At 42.3% G+C, this 13,771-nt stretch overlaps 1 protein-coding gene across 1 annotated transcript in view; it reads right to left on the bottom strand.

Moving 5' to 3' along the window:
* The window catches only part of LOC126334844 (ATP-binding cassette sub-family C member 4-like), a 170,103-nt gene that overhangs the window by 29,942 nt on the left and 126,390 nt on the right, over positions 1-13,771 (bottom strand). Inside the window, exons 19-21 of the mRNA XM_049997511.1 lie at positions 10,456-10,629; positions 1,846-1,973; positions 1,517-1,762 (exon numbers count right to left, since the gene is read on the bottom strand). Coding sequence (XP_049853468.1) covers positions 1,517-1,762; positions 1,846-1,973; positions 10,456-10,629 — 548 coding nt within the window. The remainder of the gene's footprint in view (positions 1-1,516; positions 1,763-1,845; positions 1,974-10,455; positions 10,630-13,771) is intronic.

Here is a 13,771-nt window from a genome sequence, read left to right as displayed (position 1 = left end):
GGTAAGCGTTATGAGTGTCTTACGCGCAGTCACTTCATTCCATCTCTCCAACAGCGTGGATGTGTGTATGGAATCATTTTTATGCAAGATGGCGCATCTCCGCACATTGCAAATCCAGTTAATCAGCTGATGTAGCGCCATTTCGGAAACGCTAGAATTATCAGCCGCCATTTCCCTATAGCCTGGCCGTCCCGATCACCTGATCTTAATCCGTGTAACTTCTGGCTGTGGAGCTATCTGAAACATGTTGAGTTCTTTGATCCGACTGCAAACTTAGCTGCATTGAAGGCAAGCATTGCGCTCTACATTCTGAACGTAACGCCGGGAACACTCCGATCAGTTATGGAACATACTGCTTCTCGATTTCAACTTGTTGCAGAGAACGTTGGACCTGATATTGAACATTTTTTGCGCCGATTTGATTTTGATTGATGGTTTTTATGCGGGTTTTGGCCTCAGGACAGTTAAAAATAGATTTTCCCATCCGATGTGATATGACCTTGCCGTCGTGGATGGGCTTACGTAACTAATAGTATCACACCTGACACCCATGCACACTGAGTAGTCCAGTTTGTTTAACTTCAAACGTACACCTTAGGCATTTGTAGTAGACCACTATTAAATTATAATGCATACAGCGCCATCTATTGCTACATTTTTTACCTATTTATTTATCTTCTGGTATACGTTTTTCCCTTTCTCCGATAATATTCCGTTGCAATTTGACGTCTTTCTTACCAGTGCTGTTTTTTCTACAGCAGTTTGAAAGTTTAACTTTAACTATAATCACCATGTTCTTCATGGCATATTGTTATTGGTATTACTTCATTTCATAAATATTACCCACGGGGCACTAACTGTAGATAAATATAACATGAATCCATTTTTTTCAGGTGTTCTCTTCAATAATTTGTAAGTCCTGCAAACCGATCGAGGAGCACTAAGGCTTGAGGCACTTGAACCAGATTTAAGGAAGGAGTGGTTGCAATGCTTAACTGAAGAAAGAGAAGGGTGATTTGCTTTAACGTCGCGTCGACGTCAAGGTCATTGGAAACGGAGTGTAAGCTCCAAGTGTGGAAGGATGGGGAAGCATATCGGCAGGGCCCTCTTAAAAAAATCCATTCTGGTGTTCTCATTCAATGATTTAGGGGAACCATAGAAACCCTTAGTCTGAGTTGCTCGATCGGAATTCAAAGTATCGTCCTACAGAATACGAGTCCTCTCTTGCACCATTTTCCTGGGTACTTGGCCTACCACGCATATTTTTTGTTCAACGGTCTCTGTAAACTCCTCGAAACGACTGTTTGAGTGATGGTTCCTTTGAGTTATCCCAGACCAATTTTATTCCCTAACATTGTCCAACCAATGTTAATGTACCTCGTCACTTTGACCATGTCACCGACAGAACGTTGAACTCAAGACTTTCGGTTGCAGAAAGTAATCAGAGCATTATGTCATTGACATTTGCATGAATATACATTAGACATGTTCAGTAGATTTACATATTGGGCCTCACCTCTTCAAGCACATCCCAAAGTTTTCCATCTTCAAACTCCGAAAACGGGTCAAGGTTGAAACGGAGAGTCTCTGAGAAGAGCACAGGTTCCTGAGGTATAATGGAGATGTGTTTCCGCAAGTCGTGCAGTCCCAGGGTGCTGGTGTCCACATCGTCGATCAGAATGGCTCCCTCTATAGGGGCCAGCCGGAAGAGAGCGGAGATAAGGGACGACTTCCCTGCTCCTGTTCGACCGACGATGCCAACCTAGACAGATATCGAAGATGTAGAGGCTACGTAAAGACATACACACGACCATTTATGATCTGATTAAGAACATATAGCAAAACCTTATTGGTAGGGTGAATCGTGAAATTGAGGTTCTTCAGAACTGGAGGGTCTGTTGGGCTGTATTTGAGATACATCTTCTGGAAGACGACTTGTCCTCGCTGTGGCCACGGGGTAGGTGGTTTCTTGTCTGAAACAAGCAAATTAATCGTAGAGAGAGGTAGGCAGAGTTGTGAGACCTAACGTTCAGGATGTTCATTCATTTCCGGTAGTCATTCGAAACTGCTTGAAATTGTGGAAGCAAATTTTCACATGATTTACATAACATCAGGGCACTTAGATTCATGACATTTTTAACTGTCTGAGTGTTGACTGTAATCGTAAGCCAGTGCCTGTGAAATTCAGTTTATTACCAAACTTCAGATCAAATATTTTTCATCCAAAGAGAGTAAGTTTTGAGGGAACAAAAATAGAACTAAATATTTCAAAGTGTAATAGCCAGTAGCGGTTGTGACCCTGACAGGTGTGTGTCGGAATATAATTTGTTTACCGCCTGTCTTAAAAAAGGGCTCTAAACACGATGGGACTTAACATCTGAGATAGTCAATCCCCTAACTAACCTAAGGACATCACACACATCCATGCCCGAGGCAGGATTCGAACCTGCGACCGTAGCAGCAGCGCGGTTCCGGACTGAAGCGCCTAGAACCGCTCGGTCACAACTGCAGGCCCGTCTGTATTGATCTTGTCGACGATTCAGCGGTACTACCTAATCTTCCCTTATACTTTTCTTTTCAAAAGAGAACTGTTACAATGTGTGGTCAGAGTTTCTGTAATGAAGTTTATTTTCCGACCGCTGAGGGAACCGGTAACTCAGCTGGAAACACGAATTAAGCACTCACAGAAATTCTGCATAGCTATCTTTTTAGAATTCACCATTTTTGATGGTGTAAAATGTTTAGTTATTTCTTTTCCATGTGAGTTCTTTGTGCCCATTCTACAGGGTGACTTTTTCCACCGTTTAAAAACTTTAGGGACTGATCGATGAGAGGATACGGAACAAAAAAGATCTAATGGACTTCTATCCGGAAATGCATGGTTTCCATGCTGCAGACCGTTAATTCAGTCATACTTAGTTACAGAGACTGCGGTCTAATATGTGCTATACCATGGAGCAACAGTTACAGTATGTGTTTGAAAATGGTTTCCATGTGCAACTCATGCATGTACGCGCCTTAACATGTTCTGTCTCACAGGCCAGTCTGCATCCGAACAGTGTCAAGGGCAGCATGAATACGTTGCTCCAGTATCTGGAATGGGCTCTACATGCAATGTACTTTTAAGATGGCCTCTTGATTAGAAATCGTACGGGTTCAGATCCAGTGAACGAGCAGGTCATGGAACTGGGCCCCCTCGTCCGATCCACCGGCCAGGCAAGACGCGATTGAGATGCATCCGGACGTTAACTGCGAAGTGGGCTGGAGCACCATATGTAGTGTGCCGCGCGGTACTAGCAGAGCGGTCTTAGGCGTTGCAGTCCTGGACTGTGCGGCTGGTCCCGGCGGAGGCTCGAGTCCTCCCTCGGGCATGGGTATGTATGTTTGTCCTTAGGATAATTTAGGTTAATTAGTGTGTAAGCTTAGGAACTGATGCCCTTAGCAGTTAAGTCCAATAAGATTTCACACACATTTGAACATTTTGAACCATATGTAGTGGCTACATAACCCTTCGAATAATCAATGGCACTTCTTCCAGAATGAGAGGAAAAGTCACCGGTAAGAAACGCCGATAGTTCAGGACTGTTACGTGACGTGCAAGGAACACTGGTCGCAAAATACGATCGCCAATTGTCCCGCCCCACACATTCCAGCTGCAAGGAAGGTGATGACCCGGTGTCACCATACCATTACGGTTCTGCATACTATTGCACAGATGACTGTTACGAAAGTTGAAGTTACCATTCCGCGTAAAGGTGGCCTTATCTGTGAATGGGATGGGTGCCTGGTGAAGAAACCAGTGACAAAACTGCTTCCGATATGAAATGTCTGTAGCTATTAAGCCCTGCACACTCTGTAAGTGATAAGGGTAGTAATAATTGTCATGGAGAATGTGCCACACGGTACTGACACGGCGGTTACCTTCCGCAATGTTAATCATATATTCCTCCAAGTCTGGTGCCCTAACATTTCGGGTACGTCCTTCATGATTTCCTGCTTTCTGAAACGACCCTGTCTCAGACAATGGCGAAACATTGTTGCAAGCATTGAATGCTGTGGTTGTTGTCGGTGGGGATAGGTCTCCTGATACAACCTTGCAGCCCACCACCCGTTGCCTTTTGCCTTTCCGTAAGTAAACACCATGACGGCAAGCTCTCGATTGGGAAAAGGAGCCATTGTGTACAACGCTGTATCACAACCACTACAAGCAGAGTCAACAACAGAAGTGAATCGAACACAATACTACCAAATACCATGGTAGGAGAGGGCGCCAGTGCATGACGTACAGTACCATCCCCCAAGAGGAAACCGTGCATACTGTAACTGTGACTGCATGGTACAGCGCTTATTAGACTGTAGTCTCTGTAGCAAAATATTACTGAATAAATGGTCTCTAGCATGAAAAGTATGCATTTCCGGACTTAAGTTCATTAGATCTTTTCTGTTCCGTTATCTGTCATCGATAAATCTCTAGACCTTGTAAACTGTGGAAAGAATCACTCTGTATAATTTCTCTGTCGTCTTGTATTATTTATTTATGTAACGTGTTCAGATTAGGGCTTTCAGGCTCTTTCTGACATCGGACCAGGACTTCTCACGTACATGATATTTTTATATTATAGTTGCTTAAGAAATAATAAGAATTTCAATAGGGCAAATAGTATTCAAAAAGACCTGAATGCATGTAGAGAGTAAATGATTAAATAGTTCTGACTTAGAACTAACAAAAATTAACATAAACAGCACTTCTACTACTATTGCCGCTGTCACTAATAATCACTAATAATAATAACAATAATAATAATAATAATAGTGGTGATACTGATAGTGATAGCGGAAGATTAAGAAAGTACTTATAGGAGTACAAAATGATTTATAATATGATAAACAACATTCTCAGAAGAAAATTTAAGGTAAATTGCACCAGATGAGAACACTGGCAATGAGAAGGGTTGGATACAAGGATTTAGTTAGGTAATGATTCCGTACAGGAACAAAAGTTGGCACTATCGTTGCTTTATAGACATGTCATTAACGGTCGTTAAAGCTAGAGATGTTCAGTTCTTCGATGTCATGATGGAGGTCACTCCAGAATCGCATTCCTGATTCTAAAAAGGACTTCGAGAAAGCGGCTGAGTGAGTTGCACAGAAGTGCTTTAATCGGAACGAGTGTTTCTGTCATGGTCAGAGCAGAACCTTAAGGTCGATGAGAGATATGAGAGACTTCGTACGTTGATAAGACAGCAGAGGAGACAGGGTGTGTGGAAATCCCTGCGCTTGTCTGCATGTTGCCAGGGCATGAAACAAATAACTAAAATGTACAACTATACCATTCCTGAAGGAGGTTGTATTGCATTGTCTTGAATGTTAAGTGGGGGCCTAGAAACGACGGAGAGGCTGCGACCCCGCCGCAGCCGCAGTGGTCCCCAACCCCACGACGACTACCGCAGTCCACTTCACCCCTCCGCCGCCCCACACCGAACCCAGGGTTATTGTGCGGGTTGGTCCCCGGTGGACCCCCCCCCCCCCCCCCCCCCCCACCCAGGGAACGTCTCTCACCAGACGAGTGTAACCCCAATGTTTGCGTGGTAGAAATAATGGTGGTGTACGCGTACGTGGAGAACTCGTTTGCACAGCAATCGCCGACATAGTATAGCTGAGGCGGAATAAGGGGAACCAGCCCCCATTCTCCGAGGCAGATGAAAAACCGCCTATAAACCATCCACAGACTGGGCGGCTAACCGGACCTCGACACAAGTCCGATGGGCGGATTCTTGCCGATGACCAGGCGCTCCTTCCCACTCCGGAAAGCCGTGCGTTAGACCGCTCGGCTAACAGGGCGGGCACCTGTAGGAGGGTATTCGAACTCCTATACAGTGATGGGCCAAATCGTTCCTGCTTAATACCTTGTTTGTTCGTCTATGGACAGAAATACGTAACTGATTCTGCGTATCAGGGACTCGACAGTCTGTAGGTAGCTTCGTGGAGGTATATCGCATTAAATGTCTACGCGCAGGTCAGGTAATTAACGTAAATAACAGGTTATTGATTTGCTACGCTGTGATGGCGCCGGATAGCGATCTAGTTGGGTTCCATAGGATTTATGTCAGGCGAATTTTGTCGCCGAGACACATCGTGAGTTCACTATAATGCTCATCAAATCACTGTAGAATGGTTCCGGCTTCGAGACTTGACAATTATTCTTCCTGAAAGATGACATCACTGTCGAGAAAGACATCAAGCATGAAGGGATGCAGGTGGTTCGCAGTTGACAGTATGCCCTCGATTACTACCATACGTCTAACGCCAGCCCAAAAGAAATTCTCCAGTAACATAACAATGCTCTCACCAGCTCGCGTCCATGGCGCGCTGCACGTTTCGAGCCGCCGTTCACCTCGATAACTGCGTTTGTGGAGACGACCTGCGGTCAAGTGTAGCAAAAATGTGACTCACCCGAAGGGCCAACACATCTACATCGATCGACGTTCGAATCTCGATAGTCCCGTGCCCACTGCAACCGTAACTGACGATGTCGCTGGGTCAACTTGTAAACACGTCAGCGTGGTCTGCTCAGGAGCTCTGTGATCAACAAAGTAAGATGAACGGTGTGCTCCGAAACACATGCGTGAACCAAAATTGTGCTCTTTCGGCAGATATACCACAGATCACTACCTATCACACTTTGCAGAGCAGACAGGCCTCCGAACTCCACGTTCTGTGAAGAGTCGGGGACGTCCAACCATTTAGGGTCTAGTGGTAGATTCACTGTCCTTTTACCTCACTGCGCAGGTGCTCACGACAGTAGCACGTGAACATTCGACCACCTTCGCAATTTTCGAGGTATTCGTTCAAAGGCTCTGCGCAATAATAATCTGTTGTTGTTGTGGTCTTCAGTCCTGAGACTGGTTTGATGCAGCTTTCCATGCTACTCTATCCTGTGCAAGTTGCTTCATCTCCCAGTACCTACTCCAACCTACATCCTTTTGAATCTGCTTAGTGTATTCATCTCTTGGTCTCCCTCTACGATTTTTACCCTCCACGCTGCCCTCCAATATTAAATTGGTGATCCCTTGATGCCTCAGAACATTTCCTACCAACCGATCCCTTCTTCTTGTCAAGTTGTGCCACAAACTTCTCCCCAATCCTATTCAATACTTCCTCATTAGTTATGTGATCTACCCATCTAATCTTCAGCATTCATCTCTAGCACCACATTTCGAAAGCTTCTATTCTCTTCGTGTCCAAACTATTTATCGTCCATGTTTCACTTCGATACATGGCTACACTCCATACAAATACTTTCAGAAAAGACTTCCTAACACTTAAATCTATATTCGATGTTAACAAATTTCTCTTCTTCAGAAACGCTTTCCTTGCCATTGCCAGTCTACATTTTATATCCTCTCTACTTCGACCATAATCAGTTATTTTGCTCCCAAAATAGGAAAACTCCTTTACTACTTTAAGTGTCTCATTTCCTAATCTAATTCCGTCAGCATCACTCGACTTAATTCGACTACATTCCATTATCCTCGTTTTGCTTTTGTCGATGTTCATCTTATATACTCCTCTCAAGACATTGTCCATTCCATTCAACTGCTCTTCCAAGTCCCTTGCTGTCTCTGACAGAATGACAATGTCATCGGCGAACCTCAAAGTTTTTATTTCTTCTCCATGGATTTTAATACGTACTCCGAAATTTTCTTTTGTTTCCTTTATTGCTTGCTCAATATACAGATCGAATAACATCGGGGAGAGGCTACAACCCTGTCTTACTCCCTTCCCAACCACTGCTTCCCTTTCATGCCCCTCGACTCTTATAACTGTCATCTGGTTTCTGTACAAATTGTAAATAGCCTTTCGCTCCCTGTATTTTACCCCTGCCACCTTTACCCTTTGTTAAAGTCGCCTATCTCAATGGATTTCCCATTTACAGCCCATATCTTCGCTAGGGTGATTCCCCGTCCGTGCCTGTTGTGCTAGCATGGTTTTGATACCGCGTCACGAGCCCTCAGCGCCGTCAGGCGGCGCGCAACGTAGCGGCTTATCAATGTATGTTCCATTGCTACTATGCAGTGCACCTTGAGCTGTGGCGCGGTTGACCTTGCTCTAGCTTTAATCGGTGATCGATATCTCGCGATAAATCGCAGCTCGGATGAGTAACTCTGAAGCGGCTAGTCAGACTGTGGGAGAGAGGTGGAGAGAGAGAGAGAGAGAGAGAGAGAGAGAGAGAGAGAGCGAGAGAGCGCTTCCTCCCGTCGATAAGAGGTGGTGGCTTAGAGCAACTAGTCATACGCAGGGCTGCTGTGAGTGCTGTCCTCTGTGGACAAACAGTTGTATGTGCCGGCTGGGTCCTACCAAGGTGAGTGGAGTATGTTCGCAAGCGGCAAGTGTTTGTTTGGCTCAGTTCCACGAGTGGATCGCACTTTCGGCAAACCAGAAGCTGTGTACTTCCCATCGAAGGCACCGCTCCGGAGATAGCTTGGGGATAGCTCCGGAGATAGCTCGCAGAGCGGTTAGCTGGCAACGGGTCTTGTTGTGTGACTAAGTATGCCTAGCATCTCTTCTTATTAAGTAAATATTTTGGTGATCTAAATCCTTGCCTTAAATTACGCCAATCGAGGTGTTGTGTTTGTTTTAATATTTCACTTTGTCGTTTGGTTTGGTAATTAATATATCTAGCTCCTTCTCCAATGATGTATCATTTCTGGGCAAATTAAAAGCCTTGTCTTTAAATCCCGTAACTACGCCAAGCTCTAATGTTATTAAGGGCTCGTATATTTTATTGGCGTCGCTTATTATTATAAGTACTTAACAGTTTTGTGTTAAGCAGGAGCTATTATTACTCTATGAGGAAACCAGTTTGATGTAGGGCCAAACTAACAACCATAGTGATGGAAACGTACGAGTGGCGCCACCCGACTGTCCAGTTTAACATTAACCCGCCACATAAACGGTGTAGTTTTTGTAACGCCACGCTTGGTGTTCACCTATTGTAAAAGGGATTGGTATACGTGCAATTGTATTGTTTATCGTACAAGTGATTTAATATTTTGGTAACTGCGAATATTTCTTTTCTTTATTGTACAGTTTACCTAAAAATATGAAAGCTTTGAAAGTGTTCAGACTGATGTTTAATCTATTGTAGAGTTATTTAAATTTTTTTAGGTTTGGGTTTAATGCAAGGCCTTGCCTAAATATAAATTTAAACTGTGATGGTTCTGCAAGTAAAAGAAAGCTTTGTCTAGAGTGGAAAAAGTGTCATTAATTGTGATTGGTAATTAAAAGTCTGGGTATCGAGTAAAATAAATAAGTCTTTTGTAATATTGCTTAAGATTTTTTCCCAGCACGTCTTCTACTTCGCAAGCTTGGAACTACTTCTTTGGTCCAGAACTACTATTTGGCTGATTAATACTGTGTGGAATAATTTAAATTGTAATATTTTATAAAGTATCTGACCACAACTATTTGACTGAGATTTATTTATTGAGAATATCCCATGTTTATACGAAAAACACACAATATTTGACAACACATTTATAATTTAAAGAAAGCTGCATGCAGTATAAGAAATTACAGTGCTAATTAATTGGAAAGAATGCAGCCGTAATTTATGTGTTTGTATTGAGTGTGACGTTTCGTTAAGTTAACTGAATATCAAAAGCAATTTTAGGTAGTTACAGGTTCCAGAATCGACATTAGTCAAAATTGTCCCCAATCTGAGTAAAAAAAAAATTATACGTAGATGGAGGGAGAGAGAGACGGGGAGGAGGGAGAAAGAGGACCTACAGGATGATTCCGTGATGATGTTACAAACTTTCAGGGGTGATGGAGAAGGGTAAATGTATAAATGTATAAATTTGAGGTAAGGGACCCTGGTCAGAAAACGACAGAGTTGAACATTTTTTGAGTAACTGGTTCTGATAGCTCTGATAGTGGGCCGCTTTTACTCCAAGATCTTTCTGTATTTTGGGAGGAGGTAGTATGGACCAGAAGAAGAAGAAAATGTCCAGGAAATATGGGCTCTGATGTTCATACCTTAGCAGCTGTAAGCACTAGTGCTTATTTGCTACTGCTAAATACATCTATCCTACAGAACAAGTGCTCTTAGGTCTCAACGTATGTATTTTAGAGCCCATGTTTTTGTCCATACTGCCTCCTCCCAGGATATGGAAACCGAAGAGCTTGCAGCAGAGAAGGTCGACTGTCAGAGGTATCAGAACGATTTTCGCTTATAACTCTCCGCTCGGTCGTTTCCGGAGCACGATTCCTTACCTCGTATTGATATGTTTACCGTTCTCCATCGTCCCTGCAAATCTGCAATATCATCGTGGACTCACCTTGTGTAACAGGCAAGACGTCTTCTCCATTCTTCTGACATATTGAACTAAGATATATGTACATGCACGTCTCACCACAATAGCAGTTAAATCACTTTCACCGTCGTTTCCTCACCTGGTGCAGACTCCAAAGCAGGTTCAGAAGGGATCTTGGTGTACTCAAGGACTCTCTCCACCGATGTCATCTGGCTGACCACTTCAGTCATTTGCATAATACCATACTGAAGCATACCAGTTAGAATCAATGACTGTGAAATTGCCAGACCCACACCAGAACCACCGAATGAACCTGCAAATTAATATCTGTGTAAGTAGCAGACATGCAACATTTCACTGAAAGATTGTTCAATGATATGTGGGAATCTCCTACGAAATGGTCAGAGGTCTTAAAAAATGAAAATTGTTCAAACGTGTATATGGTCATTTCTTTTTTATTTTCTTAGTTACAGACACTTTTCCGTATCACATGTTTACTTCGCTTCTGTCTTCTTGTATGCAGATTCCGAGTTTGGTTTCAAAGATAATTTTTGCTTTTCAAATGTCATCTTCTGGTGGCTAAATGAAAAGCTCAAAATGTCTATGATGAGCTCTAACACAACCTTCTAAATGCCTCATCGTTGATTGCTTTAAACATTTCCATATTGCAGTTGCCTGCTGTAACTGCTGAAATACTTCTGGAACACGCTGGTGAAAAATGTCAACATTCGCAAGAGGTTCTGTATACACTGGTTCCGAAAAATAAAAATCTAGTGTACTGAGGTCAAGAGGGAGTCAAGCTGTTGCTTCCACACGACCTATCGCTTCTATCTGGGAAGTGCTGATTTAAAATTGTTCTTGCTTGGAGTGCAAAACTGCAGTTGCAAATGTTGACCTTCTTCGCCACATTCTCGAAGAAGGACTGCAACAAATACAGCAGCGCCTGGAATACCCGAGCGAGTAAGACAGTCACTGATGCGGTCTTCAGGAGCTTGTGTTGGAGCTAATGGTAGACATTTTGAGCATTTCATTTAGCCATCAGAAGATAACTCTGAAAAGAAAAACATATCTCTAGATCCAAGCTGTAAGTTTGCAAACAAATACACAGAAACGAAGCAAACATGCAATAATTAAAATTGTCTGTAACGTAGAAAAAATGAACATATGTTTATGTGAACCTATATACTTTTCTTTAAATCCTCTATTCATTCCTCAGGGATTTCCCACCTATTAGTTAACGCCTCGTATGCGTATTTATGGGCCGGGCAGAGTGGCCGAGCGATTCTCGGCACCACAGTCTGGAGCCGCGTGACCGCTACGGTCGCAGGTTCGAATCCTGCCTTGGGCATGGATGTGTGTGATGTCCTTAGGTTAGTTAGGTTTAAATAGTTCTGGGTTCTAGGGGACTGATGACAACAGCAGATAAATCCCATAGTGCTCAGAGCAATTTGAACCATTTTAACGTATTTATGCTCCCAGGCACGCAAGAGACAAACTTGGGGAATCACGAAAACACTATCTTATAAAATGATTTCGTACTTCGCGGAAGATGAGAGAGGAAATTTTGATCGATCAAAAAACAAATAAATGAAGTCTGAAGACAAAAAAGAGGGGATTATGAGAACTGGAATAAGAGCATATCAGTAGAATGAAAAAACTAATTCACGGGAGGACGTTTTTGAAGTTATATATCCGATAAATTGGGGGTAAACAGAAGTGAAATCTGATGACTTCTGGTGGGATTGTGAAGTAAAGCTGGAATTTTTTTAAATTAAAACGTAAATAGGAGTGCAATTTGGTAGTTCTATACAGATAGTGAGAAGAATCAGAAAAGTTGAAACTAAAAGCAAGTGAAATGTTATGCTACAGAAACACGTTAAAAACTAGATAGTGAGAAGAAACAGAAAAGTTGAAACTAAAAGCAAGTGAAATGTTATGCTACAGAAACACGTTAAAAACTATATAAACATCTAAATTAACAAATTAATTCATAAGGAACAAAACACAGAAAAATATGTTGAAAAACATTGCCAATAGTATAAAATGGTTTGTGGAACATGAAGTAAAACTGCTAGAGTTGTTGAATTTTGCAGTCGAGTGAACAGTATTAGGGACATTAGTAAAAAAAAAAAAAAAAAAGGCGATCTGATTTCAACATTGTAATCAACAGAGGTGGAACACTGGTCTGCATGGGTGAAAGACGTATTTGAGGCACAGTTTCTGAGGAGACGGCAGCCAAATCTGCATGCATAGCGAGGTAAATGTTGGCGAGGAGCATCACAATCGTACGTGCAATCTATTTCAGAGTCCAAAGTGACTTGCAAGCGTAGCAGAAACGGCTAAATCAAAGGAAGAAGAAAGTAGAAGCCGCAACGTGCAAACTGGCCATTGAACTTCAGTTAAAGCAACTCCTGGCTTCTAAGTAGGATAGCCATCTGGATTCTAGTGATGAGCGCTTGCAGACGGTGCTCCGGCAGACAATGCCTCCTTGCTGGGTAAATGCTTCCTACACAAACTGTTCATCATCGTCAACTTTCGAAGATACTAAAGTAAGCAGATATGTCTTGAAAAAATCGACAAACAGCAGGTTCTTCCAAAGGGATTAAATGGCGACCACTAAGAAATTGATAAATTAATATACATCGATTCCGTTGGACCTGTTCAGGGATTCAGAGTGAACGTAGAATATCTCCAGGAATGCACGAAACTCAGTGATACAATCGTTATGGCGTATAGGAATAACAAGGCACCAGCCTGAAATTTGTTTTATTGTATTTATTTTATTGAAACACTAAGATACGAAACACACATGGGAGACGAAATTTATTTCAACATGATTCGACAGTGGGTTTGCGACATTTAGAAGGAACTGTACCGAAATGAACGTTGTCCTACCTCAAGATATACAGTAATCAGATGTACTAGTTCAGGAGTGGTTTAATGTTTCACCCGAGATGTTTTACAGTTGAACAAAAAAGAAAGTAACCGTGATAAACTAATGAAAACTGTGATAAAAAATCGAACAGGAATCTGTCGTACCACTGTCTACTGCATGGTGTCACAGAATTGACACTGACAGTAACTTTGCAAGGAATGGCGTACGACAGTTCTTCGCCGTCAGCGCAACTGAATACATTATATTTTGCTCATGTACTAAAGAAGGTGTTCTGATCATAATCCGACGTAAATTTGGTACTGATTTTACGTGATTTTTTTTTACACCCAGTGTATTCATAAGAAAACCTATTGCAAACATTCCTACTGCTATGCTGCCTTTAGTTAGGAGTAGTTGGACATAATTGCTTTTCTATTATAAAATTCATATTAGAGGTAAAAAGTAATTTTGAAAAGCAGAACTTTCAGACTGAAAATAAATGTGCTCACGTCTCTAAAACATTGATCACATTTACGCAAATATTGATTATGTACCTGGCGAATTTGTGTCACGTACACAG

The sequence above is a fragment of the Schistocerca gregaria genome, chromosome 2 (genome assembly GCF_023897955.1).
Source record: "Schistocerca gregaria isolate iqSchGreg1 chromosome 2, iqSchGreg1.2, whole genome shotgun sequence".
Classification (NCBI taxonomy): Eukaryota; Metazoa; Arthropoda; class Insecta; order Orthoptera; family Acrididae; genus Schistocerca; species Schistocerca gregaria.
Note: the sequence above shows the minus strand (reverse complement) of the source record. Positions and strands in the feature narration are given on the sequence as shown.